Source organism: Chrysemys picta, chromosome 11 (assembly GCF_011386835.1).
Source record: "Chrysemys picta bellii isolate R12L10 chromosome 11, ASM1138683v2, whole genome shotgun sequence".
Taxonomy (NCBI): domain Eukaryota; kingdom Metazoa; phylum Chordata; order Testudines; family Emydidae; genus Chrysemys; species Chrysemys picta.
Genome location: NC_088801.1, coordinates 37,637,322 through 37,661,465, shown reverse-complemented (window position 1 = coordinate 37,661,465; position 24,144 = coordinate 37,637,322). Strand labels below are relative to the sequence as shown.

Below are 24,144 nucleotides of genomic sequence, written 5' to 3'. Positions count from 1 at the left end.
TAAGTGTACCACCTCCAAACCCTCCTCCCTCTTCCCAGGGAGTGACTGCCCTTTCCCAGCAGTTTCCCCTGTCTGTTGCCAGCTTCCTGGCTTTATAGGCCCTGCCTATTCGTACACAGCTGAACCTGCTTGCAATCACTTCCCTGCTCCCTGGCTCTTCCTTCAGGTGCATCCTGAAAGTCTATGAGTCTGTGAGCTAATAGGCCTATCTGGCCACCTTAACGCCTTCCAGTCCTGTCTGGAAATCCCCATGGACACCCCATCACATGGGGTCAAACAATAATTATTTAATGACAGTAGATTTTGAGATTCAAGAAGTTAAAGCTTTATAACCGTTAAAACACAAATGATCAAAATTACGAGTAAAAATATACAAAGTAAAATCCTTAAATCAAAGTCTAGTAAGGTCTCAAGCAGTATTTTTCTTGTTTGCCAATCTGTAAATTTTGATGATTACTGATGGAAATATTATTTTCGGTTTGTGTGGGTATGATGAAATTGATTTTTATCAACAATTACTGATAAAAAGCTAATCCTTCCAAGCCTTTTGTACCATAGAACAAACTGTTCCCTTCCCATCTCTTCTATTTCTTCTAAAGTCTTTTATCTATTATTCATTATTATTATTCAATTGCATTAAGAAAACTAATAAAAGTTCATGACACACACTCCAAGAAAAGGTTAAAAATGAAGACATTTTAAAATGAAGATAACTTAAATTTCTCCCTTAAAGCAGTTGCTTCATAATTTAAGTTGCAAACAAAAAGAATAGATCCTATTTCCTGGTTTAATTCTGGGAACCAGTTATACGCACTGTTATTCAGCGTCACTGTTTTTTAGGACTGTATTATTTGGACATAGGGCGACCAGACAGCAAATGTGAAAAATCGGGACAGGGGGTGGGGGGTAATAGGTGCCTATATAAGAAAAAGACCCCAAAATCGGGACTGTCCCTATAAAATTGGGACATCTGGTCACCCTATTTGGACACGGGGAGTGTGATACCATCTGGGGCTAAACAGAAAAAGTTACTCCCAAAGCCTTGTTGTCCAGAAGTGAAGGCCTGGTGAGCTCAGAGATGTGAGTTCTCTGCAATGGGAAGAAATCATTTTTTTTGCAATTAAACAAAGGTAAAGTGCAATTACTCAGCATACTAGTAGAAGCAGGACGCAGAGGTATTACTATGTGGCATTGTGGCTTGCCCTTTACTGGCTCATGATCTGCAGCTTTAGCACTGTAACTGACAAGGTGGAATAACTGTTTGGAGATGGAGGAACTAAAAGTAAACTGCAAAAATAACAAGCTGTGCCTCAGTTCCCATATGTAAATACGGGACAGTAACACTTCCTCTCTCACAGGGCTGCAGTGCAGCTTCATTTATTAAGATTAGTTTGAGTAGTCGTTGAGATCTTCATACGCAAGGTGTCAGAACAGCACAAAGTGTTATCGTCAGTGTTCAGAAGCGACCATGATGATCTCCCTAGAAGTACCTTACACTGCCGGGGACACAACTGAGAATCTGGAGTAATTCCACTCAAAATTGAATTCGCGTGTGTGAGTGACTGAGAGATTCTCAGCTGACTGTGACTCCTGACTCTCGGACCAGTGTTATCACAGGTTAGCGTAACATAGCGCTGCTCTGAACCAAGTCCTCTGCCAGTCAGAGAGAGTCCAGAATGCTGCACCTGGGAGCAGACTTCTTCCCAAAGCCTGGAGGCAACTCGGTCATCTGGTGTGTCAATCTGGAATTAATGTGTGGTGACATACTGGAAATATATGGTCATCTAAGCACTCTACGGCTATGACCCAGAATAGGGAGTCACAATTTGTGACTAACTCTCTTGCGCTGGAAGCTTTTTATTGGATCACTGCCACTAGGGTTTTTGGGGGTTTATTTTTTTTTGGACAATGTACTAATCTACTGTGGTAAAACCAGTTCCTTTAGTTTATTGTAAACAATTATGTCACATCTTGGAGCTAGGGAGTGCCTTCTACAGGAGTCTTAATAATGTATGCCAAAGGGCATCCAAACGTTGTATGCATGAGAGAAATAATCTGTCAATGAATATTAAAGATATTTCCCCACTAGCTTACTCTCATGAAGGATATTGGAAGAAATCCGAAGAATAGATAGTGATTTTGTCACTGGATATACAGTGACATAAATACTTTGGTTAAAAGGAAACATTAAATGTATTGCAATTTGACCTTCTTCTGCTCATGCAAAGTAATATTAGAATAAAGTGAGATCAACACAATAAGTTAAATGCTTCCTTTTAACTCAGAGGAACCCCTCTGGCAAAAGTAGCGTACATTCCATGGACTGAACTTCAATGGGATTTTGGCATCTAACGCCCTCAGGTGCCTTTGAAAAGCCCAGCCCTGGCCATTCATGTTTTAGTGCTGTAGTTCTTTCTTAGTACACAGAAATGCTACTTGAACTGAACCCAGAGAAAGCAATAGATTGGTTTTCCCTTTTCCAGCACATCTAAAGAGTGCCAGAAAGCAGTAATGTTCCAGGAAAAATGCTAGAGTTGGCAGGTGCACTAATAGTAGTTTGGAAAACATGAAGCTGGATGTGACTGGGTACAAAACAGGGCCTGCATGTGCCAGAAAGCACTGAAAAAGTGGGAATATTTGAATCATAGTCATAGTCATAGATTTTAAAACTGAAGGGATCACCAAATCAGCGTCTGACTTCCTGTATATCTCATGCCTCCTACAGAACCCAGAACCCCCACATTGGCCCCAACAACCAAATCAAAATATTATAATCCACAGGAGATGAGACTATTATGTGCCACAGGCAGAGAACAGAAGAGACTGAAGTGCACCAATGCTCAAAGCCCCTGAAATGGCAGGAACTGATACATTGAGATATACCTCATGGTCTCAGCAACTGACCCACACCCAGAGGTGAAAAAATCCCATATCTGTCAATCAGGCGTGGGAGGGAATTCCTTCCAGAGCCCCAAATATGGCAATCAGTTAGACCATGAGCATGTGAGCAAGAAACTGCCAGACAAGCACCTGAGAGAACACTTGGTGCCACCTCTGAGCCCTGGTCCTCTCCATCCAGTGTCCCATCTTCAGCTGTGGCCATCTCTGATGCTTTGGAGGAAATAGACAAAAAAACAAAACCAACCACCAACCCAATCAGAATGTACTGGGAAGAAAACTCCTTCCTGACCCCTGCAGGTGACCAGCTGAAGGCCTGAAGCATGAGATTTTAGAAACATAAAATATAAACTGGAAGGGACTCCTGCCCCCCCCCCCCCCGCCCTGTCCTCTTTGCCCCCATTACAAGCAACTCTATTCATGGCCAATTTCTACCCATTTGATCTTGTGCAAACATTGTTCATTAGCTAAATAGCTCTGCTCCCTCCCTGGTGTTTACCCCTATGGTGTATTCCTTTGCTCATCCTCAGCACCCATCCAACCTGGAATTTCTTGTTTGTCTCCCCACAGATAGTCATGCTTTTATCCACCCACCTGATTGCTTCCTTTTCAAAGATAGCAGATAATTTATCTGAAGGCTGGGTTCATTTTTCTTTTTGTTTTAAACCTTTAAAAATATATTTAGCCTGCTGTGTATTCAAACATAGCCAATTAGGTGCTCCAGAGAAAGGATCTGTAAACATCTGTTAACTACAGAACAAACTCCTGGCTCCCCTCAATCATTGTCTAAATAAGTAGAAAAAATAAAGGTTGTAAATCAAAATGTGACTTAGCGACTCTTTCACGATGAGGCCCAGTGAGGAAGTGTTTGAAAGCTGACGGGACTAGGGGCGACCAAGAGGACAGAGCTCTGCTGAGGCTTTCTAAGCAAGATCACAGCAGGAGGGGTAGGTTGTAGTGAGGCTAATTGGCCGGCTAGCTATTCAAAAACCAGTGGAAGAACACTTTGACCTGTCTGGTCATTCAATGACAGACCTGCGGGTGGCTATATTATAACAGAAAAACTTCAAAAACAGACTCCAACGAGAGACTGCTGAGCTGGAATTGATATGCAAACTAGACACAATCAACTCAGGATTGAATAAGGACTGGGAATGGCTGAGCCATACAAACATTGAATCTATCTCCCCTTGTAAGTATTCTCACACTTCTTATCAAACTGTCTGTACTGGGCTATCTTGATAATCACTTCAAAAGTTTTTTTTCTCTTACTTAATTGGCCTCTCAGAGTTGGTAAGACAACTCCCACCTGTTTATGCTCTCTGTATGTGTGTATATATATCTCCTCAATATTTATTCCACTCTGTATGCATCCGAAGAAGTGGACTGTAGTCCACGAAAGCTTATGCTCTAATAAATTTGTTAGTCTCTAAGGTGCCACAAGTACTCCTGTTCTTTTTGTGGATACAGACTAACACGGCTGCTACTCTGAAACCTAGCTATTTAAGCTTTGTCTTTACTGCTAAAAAAGGTGTGTTTTACTGAGGCTAAATAATGCCTATCTTGCTGTAAAAATCTAGTGGAGATGAGCCACCACAGTTTTACCATGAGGTGAACAAGGCAAGATCAACGACCGATGGGGGATACAGCACCGACCTCGCCTCACTGCCTCGTGATAAGAACTACAGGACTCTTGGCTCCACTGTGATTTTACTGTCACATGTTAGTTATCTAGCTGTAGAAAACTCAACCTATTAGCCGTGATGACAAAATGTTAGAGCCCATGTCAGAGAGGAGGGACCAGAGATCTGGCCTGGGTATGGGCAGAAAAGCAAGCTTTTGGGTAAGGACCAAATGTTTATTCTCTCTGAACTTAACCTCTGAACCAGTTTGTCTATTACTCAACAATTTTTTTTACAGAACCAATTATTAAGGCTGAGGTTAGTGTTTACAATGGAGATACTAACCTATTCTGACCCACATCATTGCTTGCCAAGTAATGCTATAATATTGTCTTCCTATAATTTCAAGAGGTTCTATGTTTTAATCACTGCAGAGCGAACTGCTGCCCAAGTGCCCTGACTTTGTGTTGTGTGATTACTTTAGTCAAGCTTAAACTCTCCATCTGATGTCAATGAACTGTAGCATGGTGACTGCAAGGTTACTGACCCAGGTGCAAATAGTCAATGCCCACTTAAAAAGCTTCAGACCCCATTAATGGGTTAGAATGATGCAAACTGTGGCTGCAAATGGGTGTACACATCTTTGGCTATCTGCACTGAACTGGATCCTTGCCGTTTCTTCTATGGTTCTTTCTTACAGCTTTGGTGAGCAACAAATCTATCATATTTTTAGAATGTAATAATCTGCAATTTACTGATTTAAAAGTGACTTGTATTTTTGCCCCAAAATAATCTGATGAATAGTATGCAATGAATAGTATCTGAGTCCATTGGTGGCTACTCAAGAAGTTGAGTCACTATTTGGCATGCACACTACTATTAATTTTTCAGAGCATTCTAGGCTAACATATTGAAAGAGCAAAGAACGATATCTATGAAACTTTTTGCAATGCCTATTGTCAGTGCAAAGGGCCTGATCCAAAACTACTGAAGTCAATGGAAAGTTCCTTTGTATAGAACATATTTTCCTTTGTTATTTTAATGTGATAATTTGTTTTAACGAACCTGGATTCATTTTCCTTTTTATTTCCCTAGAGATTTTGGCTTATCAGAAGTTTAATATTTATTGATTGTTTGACTATGGCAAAATGTCATTTTACTTTAATGTCATATCTGATACATGCCATTAGCTGTTTCTGCACATGGTGGGAAGAGAAACGATGATCAGATATCTTCTATTATTTAATTCTGTCCTAATCCATATATTAGCTTCTGTAGTCTGCAAAGTGTTACCAATGTTCTGTAGCTAGACATCCAACCCCAAAAGGGCAGTCGCTCGCCCAGCCTATTAATCTAGTGTATTAATCTGTTTCTGGTAATCAGCAGAATGATGCTTGCTGAGGATTACATATTTTGTGGAGCTTCAGAAAGGTAAAAATGTGTATTTAAAACCATTGGTTCCTTCTTTATTATGATCATTCACAATGTTACAGGAAAAGTCAGATCATTTCACAAAGTCTGGTCCTAACAAAAACTCCACCGAGAATCTTTGCCCAAAGCCAGTAGCAAGAGAGAAAAATGACATTTCACCTTTACCTGTTGATTTTTTAAAAATCATTTAAAGCAACCTTCTGTAGGCTTTTATGCATCAGAATTTGGGGGTTGGAAGGTTTCAGCTGCGTAGGGTAATCTGTAGTTGGATTTGTATCAACTAGCTGAATCTAATCTGGATCCATGGGCTCAAGATTCTGAGGTCACTGACACTACTGAATTCTTGTTTATACCGCTCCAGGGTGAAGCCACACACACCTCTCTGATTGCCATCTAGAAAGGGGGGCAATTCATGATATCAGCAGGTGTTTGTCAGAGGACATGAGGGAGCATGCCCTAAGTCTGACTGGCAGCAAGTCAGCTACAAAAACAAAGCCCTTCCTAATTAAAGTATTAACAATACCTTTTGCTCTCAGTGTAGTGACCTGGAATGGCATGTGAGCATCAGAGCAAGCAGGCTCTCTGTTTTAGAAAGGTACCCGATGTATTACACAAAACACTATAATGACTGTGGGCTCGTGTATTCTAACACCATGATCTTTAGCTGACCGCATACATTTGACATAGGAAATGCAATACAATGCAACATTTGGGCAAGCACTTCAAAGGAACTTGTTACGCGACAGTAAGCAGCAGGCTCAGTAGCAAGTGTTCACAGGCTCAGGGTCCATCTCAAATGATTGTACAGAGTTAAATAATATGGTTGCAGAGAGAGAGAGAGACAGACAGAGAGGGAGTTTTTGCCTAACTCAGACTGGACCCCCTCACTGCAGACTGTGACATGTTTCTGAGGTGGAAATGCTTCACCATATAGAGTTTCAGCATAGAGCCAGCTTCACTCCTTTGCTTTGGCTGCTTTCCACCGATCCAGTTAAATCGGCTCATGGCTGCTTTGCACTCTCAGAGCTGTTGAAAGAAGCCGGAATGTACCAGTGACTCTAGCCCCTTAGCTTTATATTTTAAAAAGTCTCATATTTGTTGGCACAACGCAGTTTCCAGGTGAGTTTTCAAATATTTAAGAATAGTGGGTATGAGCATTTCAGCAGACTTTGCTCACACAGTGCAGAAAATCAACTTGGGAATGAAGTCATCATTACATAGCAGAACATATATTTTCACAATCCGGTTTTGCAATTCCATTTTTAATTATACTTGTGCGAGTGTAAAGGTTAAAGAAACATTATTGAGTATGCCTTTGGAAATACTGATTAGCCAACAAACTTCTTTGTACATTACATTACTGTTCTGTAAACACAGTGACAATACAAAGCAATCAGAGCTGAGGCCCAGGAACTCGTCCATTTTAATGTGTTTAACTTAATAAAGCCAGCAATGCCCCTCTGCCGTGTACATTGGCCAAACCGGACAGTCTCTCCGCAAAAGAATTAATGGACACGAATCTGACATCAGGAGTCATAATACTCAAAAACCAGTGGGAGAACACTTTAACCTGTCTGGTCATTCTATGACAGACCTGCGGGTGACTATCTTAAAACAGAAAAACTTCAAAAACAGACTCCAACGAGAGACTGCTGAGCTGGAATTAGACACAATCAACTCAGGATTAAATAAGGACTGGGAATGGCTGAGCCATTACAAACATTGAATCTATCTCTCCTTGTAAGTATTCTCACACTTGCTTCTTATCAAACTGTCTGTACTGAGCTATCTTGATTATCACTTCAAAAGTTTTTTTTCCCCTCTTACTTAATTGGCCTCTCAGCGTTGGTAAGACAACTCCCACCTGTTCATGCTCTCTGTATGTGTGTATATATATCTCCTCAATATATGTTTCACTCTATATACATCCGAAGAAGTGGGTTGTAGCCCACGAAAGCTTATGCTCTAATAAATTTGTTAGTCTCTAAGGTGCCAGAAGTACTCCTGTTCTTTTTGAGGATACAGACTAACACGGCTGCTACCCTAAAACCTATGATAATACAAACAGTTTCTAAGACCCAAAGGTCAGGGCATTAATGATACTATCTATACTTACAGCCAGGGGCACCTCTATGTTTTTTGCCACCCCAAGCACGGCAGTCAGGCTGCCTTCGGCAGCACGCCTGCGGGCGGTCCACTGGTCACGCGGATTCAGACCTCCCGCAGGCATGCCGCCGAAGGCTGCCTGTCTGCCGCCCTCACAGCGACCGGCAGACCGCCCCCCACGGCTTGCCACCCCAGCCATGCGCTTGCTGCGTTGGTGCCTGGAGCCACCCCTGCTTAGAGCCAGAGAAATAGATGTTTTATATGCAAACAATGGCATGCTCTCTGGGGGCATAATTCCTAGTAAAATTGTCAGAAGTGATCACCTTCTTTTCATAGAATATGTCAAATGAGTTTGCATGTTGTCTCTTACAGAAGTTGTTAATACAGCAACCGATGTTTTGGCTATTTTAACCCAGTGAATTAATAACGTTGATAAAATTATACTAATTAACAAAACTTTACAGCCTTATACATTTCTTCTACTTTTGTGTGTGTTTGCATGTGTGTATCTGACATGCATGGGAGAGTTGGAAAATTGGGCAAACCTTAGGTTGTTGCTTTGTATTGACTTTTCCCCATGTCTGTAGGACCCTTGTCAAGTTTATCGGGACTTTGCATAAATGGAGGAGGGTCTGTACTCGCTGCGTAGCCTGGCTCCAACCCCAGAAGCTAATCAACACCTTTCATATGTGTTTGATACAGACTAATTTAAAACAGATACTTTTGTTACAACGCATAGCTGTAGCCTGTGATCAGTGACACAGCTGCCTTTAATTTCACTGCAACTTTACATATTTACCCCAGGAGAGAATCTGGGCCCTAGAGTGTTTAAAATCTTCTCTTTAATCATTCTAGAGGAAAAAAACATATAAGCCTTTTGTGGTGTTTTAGTTAATTTTTGATTCTAGCAGATCTCTTTTCCCCACAAATATTAATTTTATCCCTTAAACATATTTTAAACAATTATGCACCAAATTCTCTCTCCTCTCCCGCCCCCATTTTAGTTTTTCTTGTGATTGTTGAATGCAATACTTTGTTTCTAGGAGTATCACTATTTATTGGCTAGTGGATTAACAGTTCCAGTCCACACATCAAAATCCCACTGGCTATTCTTCTACTTAAGAAAGGTGGATACAAGTACCAAAAAGGGGATATGGGCAAGGTTCAGAGGAGGAGAGACCAAAACGAAAGCCCAGTGGCAGGAAGGTGAAGAGTCAGGGTGGAAGTGAATGGTTCTGAAAGGTGGGGATGAAAGGAAGGGAATAGACAGGAAGTGGCAGGATTTATACAGGAAGTGACTTCAACATCATTATCTATTGACCAATCTCCTATTTATCCCTCACTCTTGATTTGACAGGGAGGGGTGTCCTTATATTTCTTGCATCCTGCTGTAATTTAAGAGAGAAATTGCATCACAGCTCCTCCTGCTTTTACGTAACTGCCACTCCGTGGATTTCATACAGTGTAATAGGCAGGTAAACAGCCACAGGAGAAAAGGGAAGTATGAAGCAAAAACTGTTTAATACTAAGGCATGTGAAGACATAAGCAAGTGGCAAGAGGGCAACCTATATACACAGTAGAGAAGGAAGCCAAATCCATCAACATGACACTCAGAAGCCTGAACAGACCAGCATAAGACCAAAATAAATGGCAGAAACAGGTAGATGCCCTATACAGAAGAGGGTGTGGGAGGATTAAAAAAAAGAGAGAGAACAGACAAGTGCAGGACCAGCCAATGGTGCTGCAGAGCTTGGGAGAGGTGTGCTGCCATTCTTGAAGGGGTGAGGCCTAAGAGAATGCAGCAGCAGTGGAAGACTTCAGGGATGGGGTGGGAAGACTCCATGTGTTTGTCCAGTGGTTTCCAGGCCATGTAAGATGTCCTGGATGCTACCTTTCCTGCTTTATCCAGCCACTGGTTCACTAATCCCAATGAGATGATGAGGCAGACTGAGGACCCTTCAAAACCCATTCAGGATTTAACCATGTTAAAACCTCATGCAATAAACTACCCGTGGGGTGTAACTTAGCCTGAAGCATTGTTTCTGCTAGCATGACTGTTAAAGATAAATCCCTGCTTGTATTGTTTAGGCAAACTGTGCTACAACCATGCTAGCTATAATCAAGTTGGGGAAACCCTTGCTGAGTAGCGCCTGAGCCACACTCAGCATGTATTGTAATATTTCACTCCTTTTGAAAGACTAACACTTTAGTCACTGATAGTTAAATGTGCTTTTGTTTCAGCTCTCTTCACTATCTGTAGTGTCACTAGATTTGTAGGACTGTATTCTGTTCTCAGTTACACTGGTGTAAATTCAATGTGCTTAGCAGAGTTACACTGGAATAACACGGATGTAACTGAAATCAGAGTATGGCCCGTACAATGTTGTCTTATCATTTTAAAAGACATTACTATGGTGATACTTTTTGCCTTTTCAGGGTTTCTGATTAAAGGAGCAAATCATCATGTCCAATCCTGTTGTTCTGCGCAGTATTAGGAGATTTGAAGAGGATAACTACATTTATGACTCAGATGGATCATGTAAGACATTTACTCTTTAATCAGCTTCTACTTTAATTTCAATAGCCTGCTGAAAACACATGCCATACTAGATATTGCAGTTCGCATAATTATGGGCATATTTTATTCAAAACAACTTTTGTTTACAAGTCTAAAGCAACAATCCATGTAAGTGGATGATCTCTTCTTATCAGCCTAGCCGTCCACAGTATCCGTCTATATGTCCCCATCATCTGTCTACCAAATGTAACTAATTTATCTAGATTTTCATACCATGATCATCACCATGGTATCTGAATAACTCCATTGACTTCAATGGTCTTTCAGCAGGGATGACTCTGGCATTCGTCTTTACATTTTAGAACTCACAATAAAAGCTGAAACACCTGTGTCCTGCAGGTTTCTAGGGTTGATTTATTATATTTAGAATTTCTTTTAAATGTGTGAACAGCTCTTGCTTTCCTCACCCCTCTCCAAAACTTCCTTTCTCTCCTCCTTCCACTTTTGCTTCATTTCTCCTCTTCGAGCTTCTTCTTTTTTTTTTTAAAGTGCTTGTTAAACACCAAGCATCTCAGTTCAGATTAAACAGGAGGTGGTGGCAGGAGGCTTGGGGTGTTAGGTGAAGATGAATAGAAGCTGCTGAACATCTTGACCCTGACTTATATGTTTCGGTATAAGCAGGTGGAAAATTAAAGGGACAGTAGATATTTATATTTAATTGCAATTGCAAATGGAAGCAAGTTAACTTGATAAAATAGTAACTACATATGCAACAGGCAAAAGCAAAGGCACATTATAAGGAAATACATGTCCATACTTGACCTCTGGATTTAAGCACAAAGCCCACACTCATTACATCTGCCTTTCCCACATGCAAGGCCAAAGATGCAGTGGAAATACTGTGCTTTCACTGGGAAGTGTGCGGTGGGCAGGCCGCTGAGTCCCCGGGTGCATGGAATTCTTTGCACCCTTTGCACTGTGGCACACAGCTTTTCAGTGACCGCGCAGAGCAAGGGGCATGGAAGTGTCCATGCTAAGTGCTGTGTTACTGAATGGTAGAGAAAGTAAGAGGATGGGGATTTTCTATTCAAGCTGCAGCAAGAATTGGTTGAAAAGTAAAACATGATTCCAGTCCATATTAGGACATAAAAATGAGCCGTGGGTTGCCAGTGCATTGGAAAACTCTAGAGATATGCATTGACTCTTCAGGAACTTGCACAATGACTATTCAAGCCAACTCTGTGCTCCCAATGGTGTTGCTGTCCAGAGCTAGTGCTTCATGGTGTGCCACACAAAGTGACTTGTGATAAATATTTTGAGTACTGATCCTTATGGTAAGGCCTCCCCAGTAGGACCACTGTCGAGACAAGCTACATTTTAGGGCCATCATCCTTGACAGCGTCTCTTGATGCAAAGGGTCAGATCGTGGCTGTTAGGCCGTGGCCTGAGTTGCTATGGAGGCTGAGGTGCTGTACTGCAGCCAGAGTCCCCAGGTGGAATTCTGCCTCTCTAAGTAACAGTTCTTCCAGGGGCTTCCCAGGAGAGGACATCTGTGTGACAACTCAACCTTCCCCTCAGGGGATGGTGCAGGTACTCCTTTCTATGTACTGTCAGTGCTGGTGGCAAAGCTACAGCCCCTCCCCTCTACAGCCCCTTTCAAGCTGCCGGCACACTGCACATGATTGTGCCACTCATCAGGACTGTGACTGACAGAGCCAGCTGGATAATAGCGAACATTATTTACCATCACATTATTTGCCACTCGATGGGAATATGCCTCAAATAATGTATTGAGTGAGTAATATTCAGTCATATATTCGTGGTTAATTATTCAAGGGGAGAGTGACAACATTAGTAATTAATTCATTATGCACAATCAAGGGTGCTGGAACAATTTGTATAGTGGGGGTGCTGAGAGCCATTGAACCAAACTGCAAACCCTGTCTATGATGGAAACCACTTCAAACTGGGGGGTGCTGCCGCACCCCTAGCTCCAGCACCTACATGCACGATGAAATATTTCACCAACATTAATGCCTGGTGCCTGAGGTGGTGTATGAGTGAGAGGAGTCTCCTTGAATCTGGGGAGGACTGGGTACCTTGGGCCCTAAGGTTTATTTCGAGAACGTGTCTGTTGGAGACTATGCACTTTATCAATAACTATTAACTATGGTTTGTATTTATTTCCCCCAACAGATAACAACCATAAGAAACCAGAGTAAGTCCCATAGTTGCTCATTGATCAGACAATCATTATTTGTTTCTAGAACTGTCAAGTGAAATAAATGTTATTAACAGGTGACATTAATGCATGTATGGTATTTATGGTATTTGAGATGCAGACATGCACTTTGCTTTCTGAAACTGCACTATTCGATTCAGCTGAGGCAGGCTAAAGCAATCTTTATAGAAGAGGTGAAGAGAAGTGTTGAAGATGTAGAGTAATGGCTGCAAAATATCAGGGTCTCCTTCAGCAAACCCCTTTAATATTCATTTTGTGTCTGTTCACACCACACCCACACACCCACCCCAACCACCCAGCGTGTTTGGAGAATAACATTGTGGTGGAAGTTTCAACATAAACTTCATAACTTTTAGAAATATGAGACTAGAAGTGAAAAAGATTCAGTCGAAATCATTCAGCAGGAGAGGAATTGAGATTGAAATGCAAATTCCCAGCTATTCACAGGTTGAAAGGTCATAGAGACCCCAATCATTCTCTGTAACTGACAAGTGCTTGTGGGGAACATAACACCTCTATGTTCCTTGATTCTGGAGTTGCTCTACACCAGATCCTGAGAACTTCTGTAAATTGCACCTCTTCTTCATGGCCACAAAGGGCTGTTTCAGGAGCAGGGAATCACTAGCGTTCTTTTATTTTTTGATTTAGTTTTTATTTGTTACATATTTTAAAATGTTTAAATGTCATGTAAACTCAAAACCAAATCCACTACTCATACAGCTCTCACCACATAAAAATGTTTGGTATAACATAAATCCCATTCCTGTTGACTTGATAGGACCTTTAGGCTTTATAAATTACTGCTGTGTGTAATAGTCTAATGTGGGCATTGCTGGAGGGTCAAATAATACTCTCCAGCAGAAACCCTGTGGAATGGGATAGGAAGAGAGACTCCAACCCACTCCAGGCATGCAGGTGTGGTGTGGTCCCATCCAGTCAGCAGTGCTAGCAGCCTGGTGGATGTGGGAGCAGGAGAGGACATTTACATTGGCGATTCACAGGAAACACAGGCCTATATCCTGTGTATCTCTGGCCTTCTTGCAAATCAGTTGTTCCTCCCTGTGACCTCAAGGAATTCCCAATCCATGTTATAAACAGTGCTATGAAGTGGGACTAGTGGTGGCCCCAGCAGCATAAGCCTTCATGTCTCTTTAACCACAGAATTTTGTTCCTAATCTGAGTGCTGCATATTGGCGTCTGCTTCTCTGGTCCATCCCTTCTCACCACAGTGCACCATCCTCCTGGTACTCCTGGGTGGAGGGGATTCTGCAGGATCAAAGGCATGGGGGAGTTTGTGATGGAGTCACTGCTCCCCTTTTTGCATATCATCCACCCCAGGCCAACAGTCCCCTCCGTCAGCAGAGCTAGAAAGGAGCACTCAGGCCCAAAAAGCTGTTTAAAGTAGGTTTAGAACTGGAGTCATTCTACAATAGTGAGATGTATACAGCTTTCAGAAAAACCTACACCGAATCACTGTCCTAGAACAAGTCTGAGAGAACCACATCATATAGGATTTTAAAAGAAAAATTGTGTGGCTAAAGTGTCCTACAAAAAAAATAAATGGTGCCATTGATAGAATCAAGTGAAAGAAAAGACTCAGGTTAAAAGTGCTTATTCCAGGTATTTCTATACAAGTGAGGAACCTTCTCCAGAGAATAAGAAAAAGGGGACAAGGGAGTTAAATTCAGCTTTATATGCAATCATTAGGCAGGAGAAAATATATGATATAGCTGGAGATTGCAGTTTTATAATTCTACATTTTGTTTTCTTGAAGGTCATCAAACAAGAAAGAAAATGATATTCGGCTTGGCTTCTTTCAACTGGTAACGAAAGTGTTGGATTTAAATATTTTACACATACTGTGGGGTCACTGAAATGTGTCTTTAGTTGCAGTATGTAGTTGTGACTCAGTCAAACCTTTAGGGTGAAATCTTGACCTTACTGAAGTCGATTGGAGTTTTGTCACTGGCATCAGTAGAGCCAGAATTTCACCCTTTGTCATTATGCCACATGTATATTTCCTATGGGTCATGATTATCTGCTGGGTACATTGTCATTAGAGCAGGTCAGAAGTTTTTTTCTGATCCTTTTTTTATTTTACAAAATATTCTTATTTTACAAAATATTCAGAGTTCTATACCCACATCATACATATGTTAAACTGTTTTGATGGTTAGGTGTAAAATACACAGCATGTATATACCATATGTGGCTAGAGAGCCGATGCCACCTAAAACTGGGCATTTTCCAAGGTTTTATGGCAAGATCATTAATTTCATTATATTTCTCAGACTTCTTTCTTTTTTTTTTTTCCTTTCTCCCTTTTAACACTGTAGCACTTCACTGTTGATGAGGGGTGGGCAAACTGTTCGGGTCAAGGGCCACATCTGGGAATAGAAATTGTATGGTGGGCCATGAATACTCTCAAAATTGCGGTTGGGGTGTGAGAGGGGGTGAGGGCTCTGGATGGGGGTGCGGGCTCTTGGGTGGGGCCAGAAATGAGGCGTTCAGGGTGCGGGCTGGAGCGGGGGGGATGCGATGGAGTGGTGAGGGCTCCAGCTGGGGGTGAGGGCTCTGGGGGATGAGGAGTTTGGGGCGTAGGAGAGTGCTGCAGGCTGGGACCGAGGGGTTCAGAGGGTGGGAGGGGGATCAGGGCTGGGGCAGGGGTTTGGGGTGTGGGAACGGGTGCAGACTCCGGTTGGGGATGCGGGCTCTGGGGTGGGGCTGGGGATGAGGGGTTTGGGGTGCAGGAGGGTGCTCCAGGCTGGGACCAAGGGGTTTGGAGGGTGGGAGGGGGATCAGGGCTGGGGCAGGGGATTGGAGCATGGGGGGATGGTCAGGGGTGCAGGCTTTGTGCGGTGGTTATCTCAAGTGGCTCCTGGAAGCAGTGGCATGTCCCTTCTCTGGCTCCTATGTGGAGGTGCGGCCAGGCGGCTCAACACACTGCCCCGTCCACAGGTACTGCCCCTGTAGCTCCCATTGGTCATGGTTCCCGGTCAATGGGAGCTCCGGGAGCAGCACTTGGGGCGGGGGCAGCGTGCAGAGTGGAGTCCCCTGGCTGCCACTATGCACAGGGGCTGATCATAACACTGTACATACATTAATTGGTAGTGTGTATTTATGCAACATCCCAACCTGAGTGTATTTAGTCAAATGTCTACCATATAACCACAGAACCATCAGGAGTAAGTCACAATAATTTACTTTATTCATAGGTTGTGTAGAATGTCCTAATTTTAAAAAAAAACATGCAAAGTTGACTATACAAGTAAACGTGAATTTCAAGGACATATTCACAGTAAATCTTTGAATCAAAGTGTGGAATACTGATACCTTGCAGTGATGCTTTATTATTTGGGTTTTAGTATTTGTTACTCTCTGCAAGTCTGATTATACATTCAGTCAGAGGGCCGAACTCTGCTCCTGTATTCATGGATAACTCCCACTGTAATCAAGGGGGATTATACACCCATGCAATGAGAGTAGGATTGGTTCTACAGCTGTAGTAAAAACAATTCTGAATCAAATATTCACTAGTAAACATTGCTGAAATTACTCCCCTGAAATGTCAATCAGGGACATATGATTAATGAATAATTAATGCCTAGCTAACACCAAAATCACTCAGACAGTATTTTTTTTCCCCTCTCTTAGTTTCGATTCTCTTCATCATCTGAGATTTTAATGATGGTTTTTGGTAGTTTCTGTGCCATTCTTCATGGTGCAGCCCAGCCATGCATGTTGCTTGTCTTTGGTCTGATGACAGACACATTTATTCAATATGACATTGAGAAGCAAGAGCTTAGCAACCCAGACAAGGCATGTGTGAATAGCACCATAGTGTGGATCAACAGTTCCCTTCACCTAAATGAAACAAATACATCAATAAGTTGTGGGTAAGTAGTCCATGGAGTTTCTTTTTTTTCTTCTTAAACACTGTAAGTGAATTTTTTGCTAGAGAAAAGGGCCCAGTTCAATCTAAGAGGCTAAATATTCTATCTATAGGAAACTTGCCAATGTTCTTTCTGTTCTACTACTATGCCTCAAGTCTCACCCTCCCATACCTAGATGTGGTCCTTGCAGGTATCTCATGCCTATTCAGCCCTTGGTCTCTCAACTAGAACTGTCAGCAAGGATGCTGTTTACTGGTGGCTGTTTCTATGATAGGGAGGGACCCCTGCATCCAGGAACAAATTTGAGACCCTAATGTATTTCACAGAGGTAACTAAACATCCATTAGAAGGGAAAGACTTTGGTCATTTTCCACCTACCTGAAATTTAAACTAGACACTTCAAGAGAAAAGGCTCTGTAGCCAGGTATCAATTCCCTGAGTCATCTAGGCTCCTGGCAACTTTTGTTGAATTGAAAATGATTCATCTGACTGCCTCTGATGTTTTATGTTTCCAACGCTCAGTTTCTGCAGGAGCTCAGGCTACATGATCATAATGGTCCCTTCTGGCCTTAAAATCTGTGGCTCTTCTAATTCTGAGTTTGATGAGCTTTTAAGAAACTAGACTGGCTCCTACTCTCACCACTACATATAGAAATCTAGAGAAATAGCCAGGAAGCTCCACTGAACTATTTTGAAATAATGTAAAAGTAATAGCAGCAAATTGGTGTTCATCATGGAGATTAGGGATAATTTAGTTAGGGTTACCATACGTCCGGATTTTCCCGGACATGTCCGGCTTTTGGGGGCTCAAATCCCCGTCCGGGGGGAAATCCCCAAAAGCCGGGCATGTCCGGGAAAATCGGGAGGGCTCCATGGTGCTCAGCCAGGGCCTATTTGACTGGTGTCGGGGCCGGTGCGGGGCCGGGGGCATGGTGCCGGGCCGGGCGCGTAGTGTCGGCCGGGGTCCAGGAGCCCGGCGCGCGGTGCCGGGCCGGGGTCCAGGGGCGCAGGGCTGGGCCGGGCGCGGGGCCAGGCGGGGAGCCGGGGGCGTGGTGCCGGGCTGGGGTCCGGTCTGGGAGCTGGGGGGCTGGGCCCGCGGGCCGGTCTGGGAGCCGGGGTCGCGGGGCCGGGAAGCCGGTCGGGGCCCGCGGGGCCGGTCGGGGCCCGCCGGGCCGGGAGGTGCGCTGGGCCGCCGGGGACCGGCAGTGCTGGGCGGGCCGGGGGTGCTCGGCCGGGGCCGGCACCCCAGGTCCCGAGCCAACCCAGGCTGGAGCCGCTGGGGGGCCAGCCTGGGCCGCGCCTCCTCCCCCCACACTCCCCCTTACCTGCTTCAGGCTTCCCGCGAATCAAATGTTCACGGGAAGCAGGGGAGGGGGCGGAGACTTTGGGGAGGGGGCGGAGTTGGGGCGTGGGCGGGGCCAGGGCCCCGTGGAGTGTCCTCCATTTGGAGGCACAAAATATGGTAACCCTAATTTAGTATTTCCACATGATCTGAAGGAAATGATTATTTCAGATTGGGTACAACAACCCACCCCTCACACTTGTCTATAGAACATTGTTTGATTTTTGCTACCACATCAGCATCTATATTGGTAAAAAGTAACGCAGGGCTTGTCTGCATGAACATTTAGTTCACTGCAAGCTGGGGTGTTACTCTAACCCACACTAGCCTGTTGTGAACTAACTGGCCATGTGGACTGTTCCTTACTGTGCTTTTATCTAGTCCTGTTTGAAAGTGGGATAGATTAACATATGCTATGTACTCCTGAGGGAATTCTGGGCCAAAAAATTAAAAATTCTGTGCACAATATTTTAAAATTCAACATATTTTATTTGTCAAAATAACACAATATAATCACACTCCTTTCAATTATTTGCTGACAAGTATTTTGAAATAAATTACCAAAATAATTGAAAAGGGTGTGATTATATTCTTATGTTATTGTGTTATGCTGACAAATATAATATGCAGAATTTTAAATTTTATTTTTTTTCATCTCCGTTGTCCTCCTTCTCCCCCCCCCTCCCGCCCAACTGGAACTAACATCTCTGGGCAGCCAGGGCATCCCCACACCTCCCCTTCCAACCCCCAACCCCCCACAGTGACTGGGTGTGCGGGTGCCTGAACAGACACACTCGTGCTGCCGGGGAGGAGTGAGTGAGCGCTGGTTCGGGAAAACAAAGAGAATCTGGTGGGAAGGGGGGACATGTTTCTGCATACATGCAGTGGCACTGAATTCCCCCAGGAGTAGCTATGGAACTTTTAGTGCACATCAGCAGGGTCCACATAGACAGTTAGTTCACAGCAGACTAGTGTTGGGTAAATTCACACCCCCGCTTGGTGTGGTGAACTAAATGTTCATGTAGATAAGCCTTTAGTTACTTTTGTTCTTGGCAAGCTGGGGTATGAATTTACCCCACACTAGCCTGCCGGGCACTCGCTGTCCATATAGAGAAGTCCTATAGAAGATCACTATCTACTGAAACTATGTTGGACACCTCTCCCCCAAAACAATCCTTTCCTGCATCTTTTCATTGCATGAGGTCTGGTGGTGTTTCACAACCATCCACTGCAAACTACTCCACAGCACTCCTTGCACTTCCCAGTCCCCTCCACATCTGCATTAAGCTCAGAAACAATCTGCCCCTTGAAAACAATAGACTGTTAATGAACAGCAGTTTAGGGGACACCCCATTATTTCTGATATCAGAAGAAGCAGGTTTGCCACTTCTTATCCCCAAGATGTGATGTTGTGCCAGCTTTAGAAATCAATTACCAAAGTGCCATTATTTTAAATTATCCTGAATAATAAATGCAGGGAATGCCCTTGAAACATCACTGTTAAGTGGACTGTTAAGCAGATTTGCTGTCAGAAATTTGTAACAATGTTGTTTAATCTTCTAATTTTATTTTATAGGTTCCTGGACATTGAAAGTGAAATGATCAGATTTGCAAGTTACTATGCAGGAATCGGGTGTTTGGTGCTTGTGTTAGGATACCTCCAAGTCAGTATTTGGTTCCCCGTGTTATTTCCAATATATAAAACACTAAACTGTTATGTTTCATAAGAAAGGGTCCTATTTACTGTATATTTTTGCACAATGTAATGGAGAAGGCATACGCCCTTGCAGAGTTTCAGATCTTAATTTAATTGGGTGAAACTCGCCTCCGTGCAGAGGGCCAGCCCGAGTCTAGATAATTGTAGGGCATAAGCCCATGTTGGTCCATTGCGTAGGGGTGAATGTCACGCAGTGTGAGATTAGTGCATGCAGCTTCTGTTTCACCACATGCAAAGTTTGCTCCACAATGGTTAGGGAAACAAAAAATTGACTAACATAGCCAAGTTCAAAGTGTCAAAAGCATCATACCAAATGTCAGTGAGGACAAGTTATTTCTTTAGTCTTTAGACTAAAGCAATATGATATTATATATTTCATTCTATCTACCATATAAAGGACCTGATTCTCCTCTGACTTGCATAGGAATAAACCAGGAGTAGCTGCAATGAGGCCTATGGAGATACACTAGTGTAAAATTGGTTTAAGAGGAGAATCAGGCCCAGAATTTTCTGAAGTAATGGCTCAGCCCACTACAGCTTATTCCTGTGTGATGTGCTCTGGGGTTTGGACCATTCCTGTAAAATACTCTAGTAGTTATTTTCGACAGGAGAAGCCATTTTTCACTCTTCCTCCTAAAAGCACATGGAGTTTTGCTGGTGCAGAATGGTTGCTGCTCTAGCACTGGCTTTGTTTCGGCAGTGAGTGATGTGATCTGTACATTACATACAAATATAGATGGCCAAATTTTGTCCCCAGTGACAACCATGCAACCTCATCAAAGTCAGTTGTCTTGCATTACCTCTCCAACTCTTATAATTGAGGCAACTGCTTGGACAGCCCATGAACATTTTGGAGGTGTCAGAAATTTTCCTATTCTGCATTGGGACAAAACTGAGACCTGAAATAAAATACAAAGAGTGTGTGTGTGTGTGTGTGTGTGTGTGTGTGTGTGTGTGTGTGTGTGTGTGTGTGTGTGACAGACAGACAGCCACTCTAGAATAGCCAATAGCCCAGTGATTAGGGCACTCACCTCAGAGTTGGGTCTTTGCTCTGAATCTGGAAGCAGGGTCTCCCAAATCCCAGGTTCTGATGAAAATTCCCGAGCAGCTGTACATCAAGTAGATGTCACATGTATGTAGTTAGAATATAATGGTTATCTCATCATTAGCCATGTTACTTTTTTGCAGTTGTGGGAGTGGAAATGGTTTTCTTAACAGTAAGTCAGTATCCTCATTACTGTCTTCCCAGATCTGCTTTTGGATAATGTCTGCAGCTCGTCAGATTCAGAAAATCAGGAAAGCGTATTTCAGGAAAATAATGAGAATGGATATAGGCTGGTTTGACTGTACATCAGTCGGAGAACTGAATACACGAATCTCTGAGTAAGTAATCTAGAAGAACCCTATGCCACAGTGCATGTCTTTTTAGTTTCTAAGGTGCTGTGAACAATGAGCAGTACATAAAAGACTTTAGAAGACTCGGTCCACTAAAGGCTAAGCCATCTCCTATTGACTTCATTGGAAGTTGGATCAGGCTCTAAAGACCTAATCCAAACCCCTTCAAGCCTTTGGAAAGACTCCCATTGACTTCAATGGTCTTTGTATGAGACCTTAAAACCCCAGTTATGGACTCCTAACTTAGGTAAAACATAGATACTCTTGTGACAGGGGTCCATATAAATACATAGACTGTCAGAGAGGTTATCAGCTAAATTCTACTGTAAGTTCCACAGTCCACATTTGGAGAACAGGAGAACTGAATCTTATAAAGAGCTAAAACAATACATTGAGGATCCCATTCATAAAAAAATCCTGCATACAGAGAGAGCAGGGAAGTTACATTCCAACCATTGTCATTGTCACGTTCCTGTGACTGCAGAACTTTTTTTTCCCTTCTGCCTCTTGCCATTGCATAGTGGTGCCTGTCACTTCCAGTAAAGTTCTGGACCAAGGTCAATTGTGTGTGAGCCAGAAGAATTTCAGGGGAAAAAGATGATGTAAATAGCTTTGCATTTCCAACTACGCTGATGTAAGCCAGTTCTCATCTTTGGCACCGCTTTGTGTCACGCACCCAGAGAATACTCAGCATCAAAACGTTCCAGAGAAACCTTCCAAACTTGTAAACATGTTTCATAAATCAAACATGTTTATTTTTGCAGTAGATAATGTAACATCTTACTGAATGCACCAATGTGCTAGTAGTTCTGCATCTTATGGCTATTCCAAACCTCATGCCCTCTGCTCCTGAGGGTGACATGAGTTGACTGCTTTGCAGTTCTCATGCATGAGGTGACAACCAAGAGCTGCGTAAGTGTGTGACCACTGAGTCATATTAAGATCCGACAGAAATGTCTTCTGCACTGAGAAAGCGCATTACACAGGAGAAATGCACCTGTGTGTTCATTGTTACTGAAAACTGTGCAGTTGTTTTAGGGCTAGATCATCATAATCATTATCTGTCACACGGGAAGGGTAAGGGATTGCACCGGAAGCCTTCCAAGGGCCTCCCACAATAGCAGTTCATACACTCCCTGCTCCATTCTGTCCCCCCTCCAAGGGAACATGAAGCTGGAAAAGCGGTGGGGAGGGGCTAGGAGAGAGAGGGAAGAGTTGGGGTCTTGGCCTTGTCCTCCCTCCGAATCATCCCACAGAGAAGGGCTGGTACACCAAAGGAGTCAATGCAGTCTATTTTAAGGGACAAAGGGCAGGATGCTCAGCCCCTGGGGGAAGTGGTTATCTCAAGTCCTTCTTTAGATTTCACACACACAGACCTCTTGCCATTGGGGAATTGCACCAACTCCTCACTACAGCCCAGAGTTTCTGAAAGTGGTGATAGTGGGAAAGAATAGGGGCAAGGAAAATTACAGGGCCTGTAATAGGTCCTGCCGGGGCTCAACCCTTCCGGCGGGAGGGGAGCCACACCAACTCACTACAGTTGGGGCAGATAAACAGTTATCTCAGCAGCTCCGGCCCTCCTGGTGCAGGGGCGGAGCAAAACCGACAGCTAGCTAGGGAGCCCCGGCCCTAGATCAGGGCGGGGCCCACACAGTTTAGCCCTGTTTACAGGGGCTGAGCGGATGAACAGTTCAGGAGCCCAGGCCCTGGATCAGGGCGGGGCAAACCCAGTTCAAGCTCAGGCCCTTGTTGGCAGGGGCTGAGCGGATAAACAGTTCAGGGGCCCAGGCCCTGGATCAGGGCAGGGCAAACCCAGTTCAAGCTCAGGCCCTTGGTTGCAGGGGCTGAGCGAGTAAATAGTTCAGAAGCCCAGGCCCTGGATCAGGGCAGGGCAAACCCAGTTCAAGCTCAGGCCCTTGTTGGCAGGGGCTGAGCGGATAAACAGTTCAGGTAAGGCACGCCTAGGCTTTCTGTAGCCGAGCGTTGGGTGAGGGGGAAGCCTGCCACCCGTGAGCGGGGGTGGCAGGGGGGGGAACGCAGGCCCACCCACTCCACTGCGTTCCAGCCCGGGGCCCTAGCAGCGGTTACTGCCGCTGCTGGTCAGTGGGGTATCCAGACCACAACACACTGACATTGGCTCACACTCGGTTGCAGCCGGACCGGGGTCGGCTACCCCCGGGCCACTTCCATGATCCCCCTCAGAGCCTACCTCGTTCGTCGTGCCGGGCTCGGGCCAGTCCATCTGCATGGGCTCCTCTCTGCCAGCGCTCAGTGGCAGGTCCGGTAGCTCTGCCGGGAAGTCAGGCCAACGGTCCTCGGGCGGCTCCTCTGGGTAGCAGCAGGGGCGGAGGGGTTCGGGTGCAGTCTCACCCTCAGGGTTGGTGGGGTGGGGTTCCCAGGGATTCTCCCAGTGACGGGAGCGGATGGGCTCCGGCGGCTCCTCCTCGTAGCGTGCCTGGGGTAGCTCAGGCCAGCTAGGGTCCGGGCCTCGGTCTTCGGCGGTCTCCTGGCCGGGAGCTCCCGGCCGCACGTCTGCTCCCTGTGGTGGCTGGCCGCCAACTGAGCTCTGGCGGACGGCCTTTATACTTCCTGTCCCGCCCCTTGACTTCCGGGGGGCGGGGACAGGCGGTGGTGGTCCCACCCACTCTGGTGCCTGCACATGGGCTCCCTCTTCTGGGCAGGAGGGGAGCCACACCGACTCACTACAGGGCCCCAATTCAGCTCTGAATTATAATGCAGGGGAAATGAGATTCATCTATCTTTGCTTTTCTTGTTCTCTACAGTGATGTGAACAAAATCAATGATGCTATTGCTGATCAAGCAGCACTCTTTATCCAGCGCTTCACCACTTTTATCTGTGGATTCCTGTTAGGATTTGCTAGTGGCTGGAAACTGACCATGGTTATTATTGCTGTCAGCCCACTACTTGGGATCGGAGCAGCTACTCTGGGCTTGGTGAGAGATTTTAATGCAATTCAT

At 44.3% G+C, this 24,144-nt stretch overlaps 1 protein-coding gene across 6 annotated transcripts in view; it reads left to right on the top strand.

The window, feature by feature from the left end:
* The first annotated feature begins 3,956 nt into the window (after nt 1–3,956).
* Nucleotides 3,957–24,144, top strand: part of ABCB11 (ATP binding cassette subfamily B member 11) — a 74,642-nt gene continuing 54,454 nt past the window's right edge. For 2 of the 6 annotated variants that reach the window (XM_065561804.1, XM_065561799.1), the window contains exons 1-8: nt 5,108–5,225; nt 10,495–10,597; nt 12,773–12,794; nt 14,593–14,641; nt 16,473–16,714; nt 19,630–19,717; nt 21,020–21,153; nt 23,949–24,120. In XM_065561804.1, coding sequence (XP_065417876.1) covers nt 10,522–10,597; nt 12,773–12,794; nt 14,593–14,641; nt 16,473–16,714; nt 19,630–19,717; nt 21,020–21,153; nt 23,949–24,120 — 783 coding nt within the window. In that variant the 5' untranslated portion in view covers nt 5,108–5,225; nt 10,495–10,521. Of the gene's footprint in view, nt 4,091–4,623; nt 4,742–5,107; nt 5,226–5,932; nt 5,952–7,569; nt 7,692–10,494; nt 10,598–12,772; nt 12,795–14,592; nt 14,642–16,472; nt 16,715–19,629; nt 19,718–21,019; nt 21,154–23,948; nt 24,121–24,144 lie in introns of those variants that run through there. The other 4 variants (XM_065561800.1, XM_065561801.1, XM_065561802.1 and 1 more) reach the window with 4 other exon arrangements.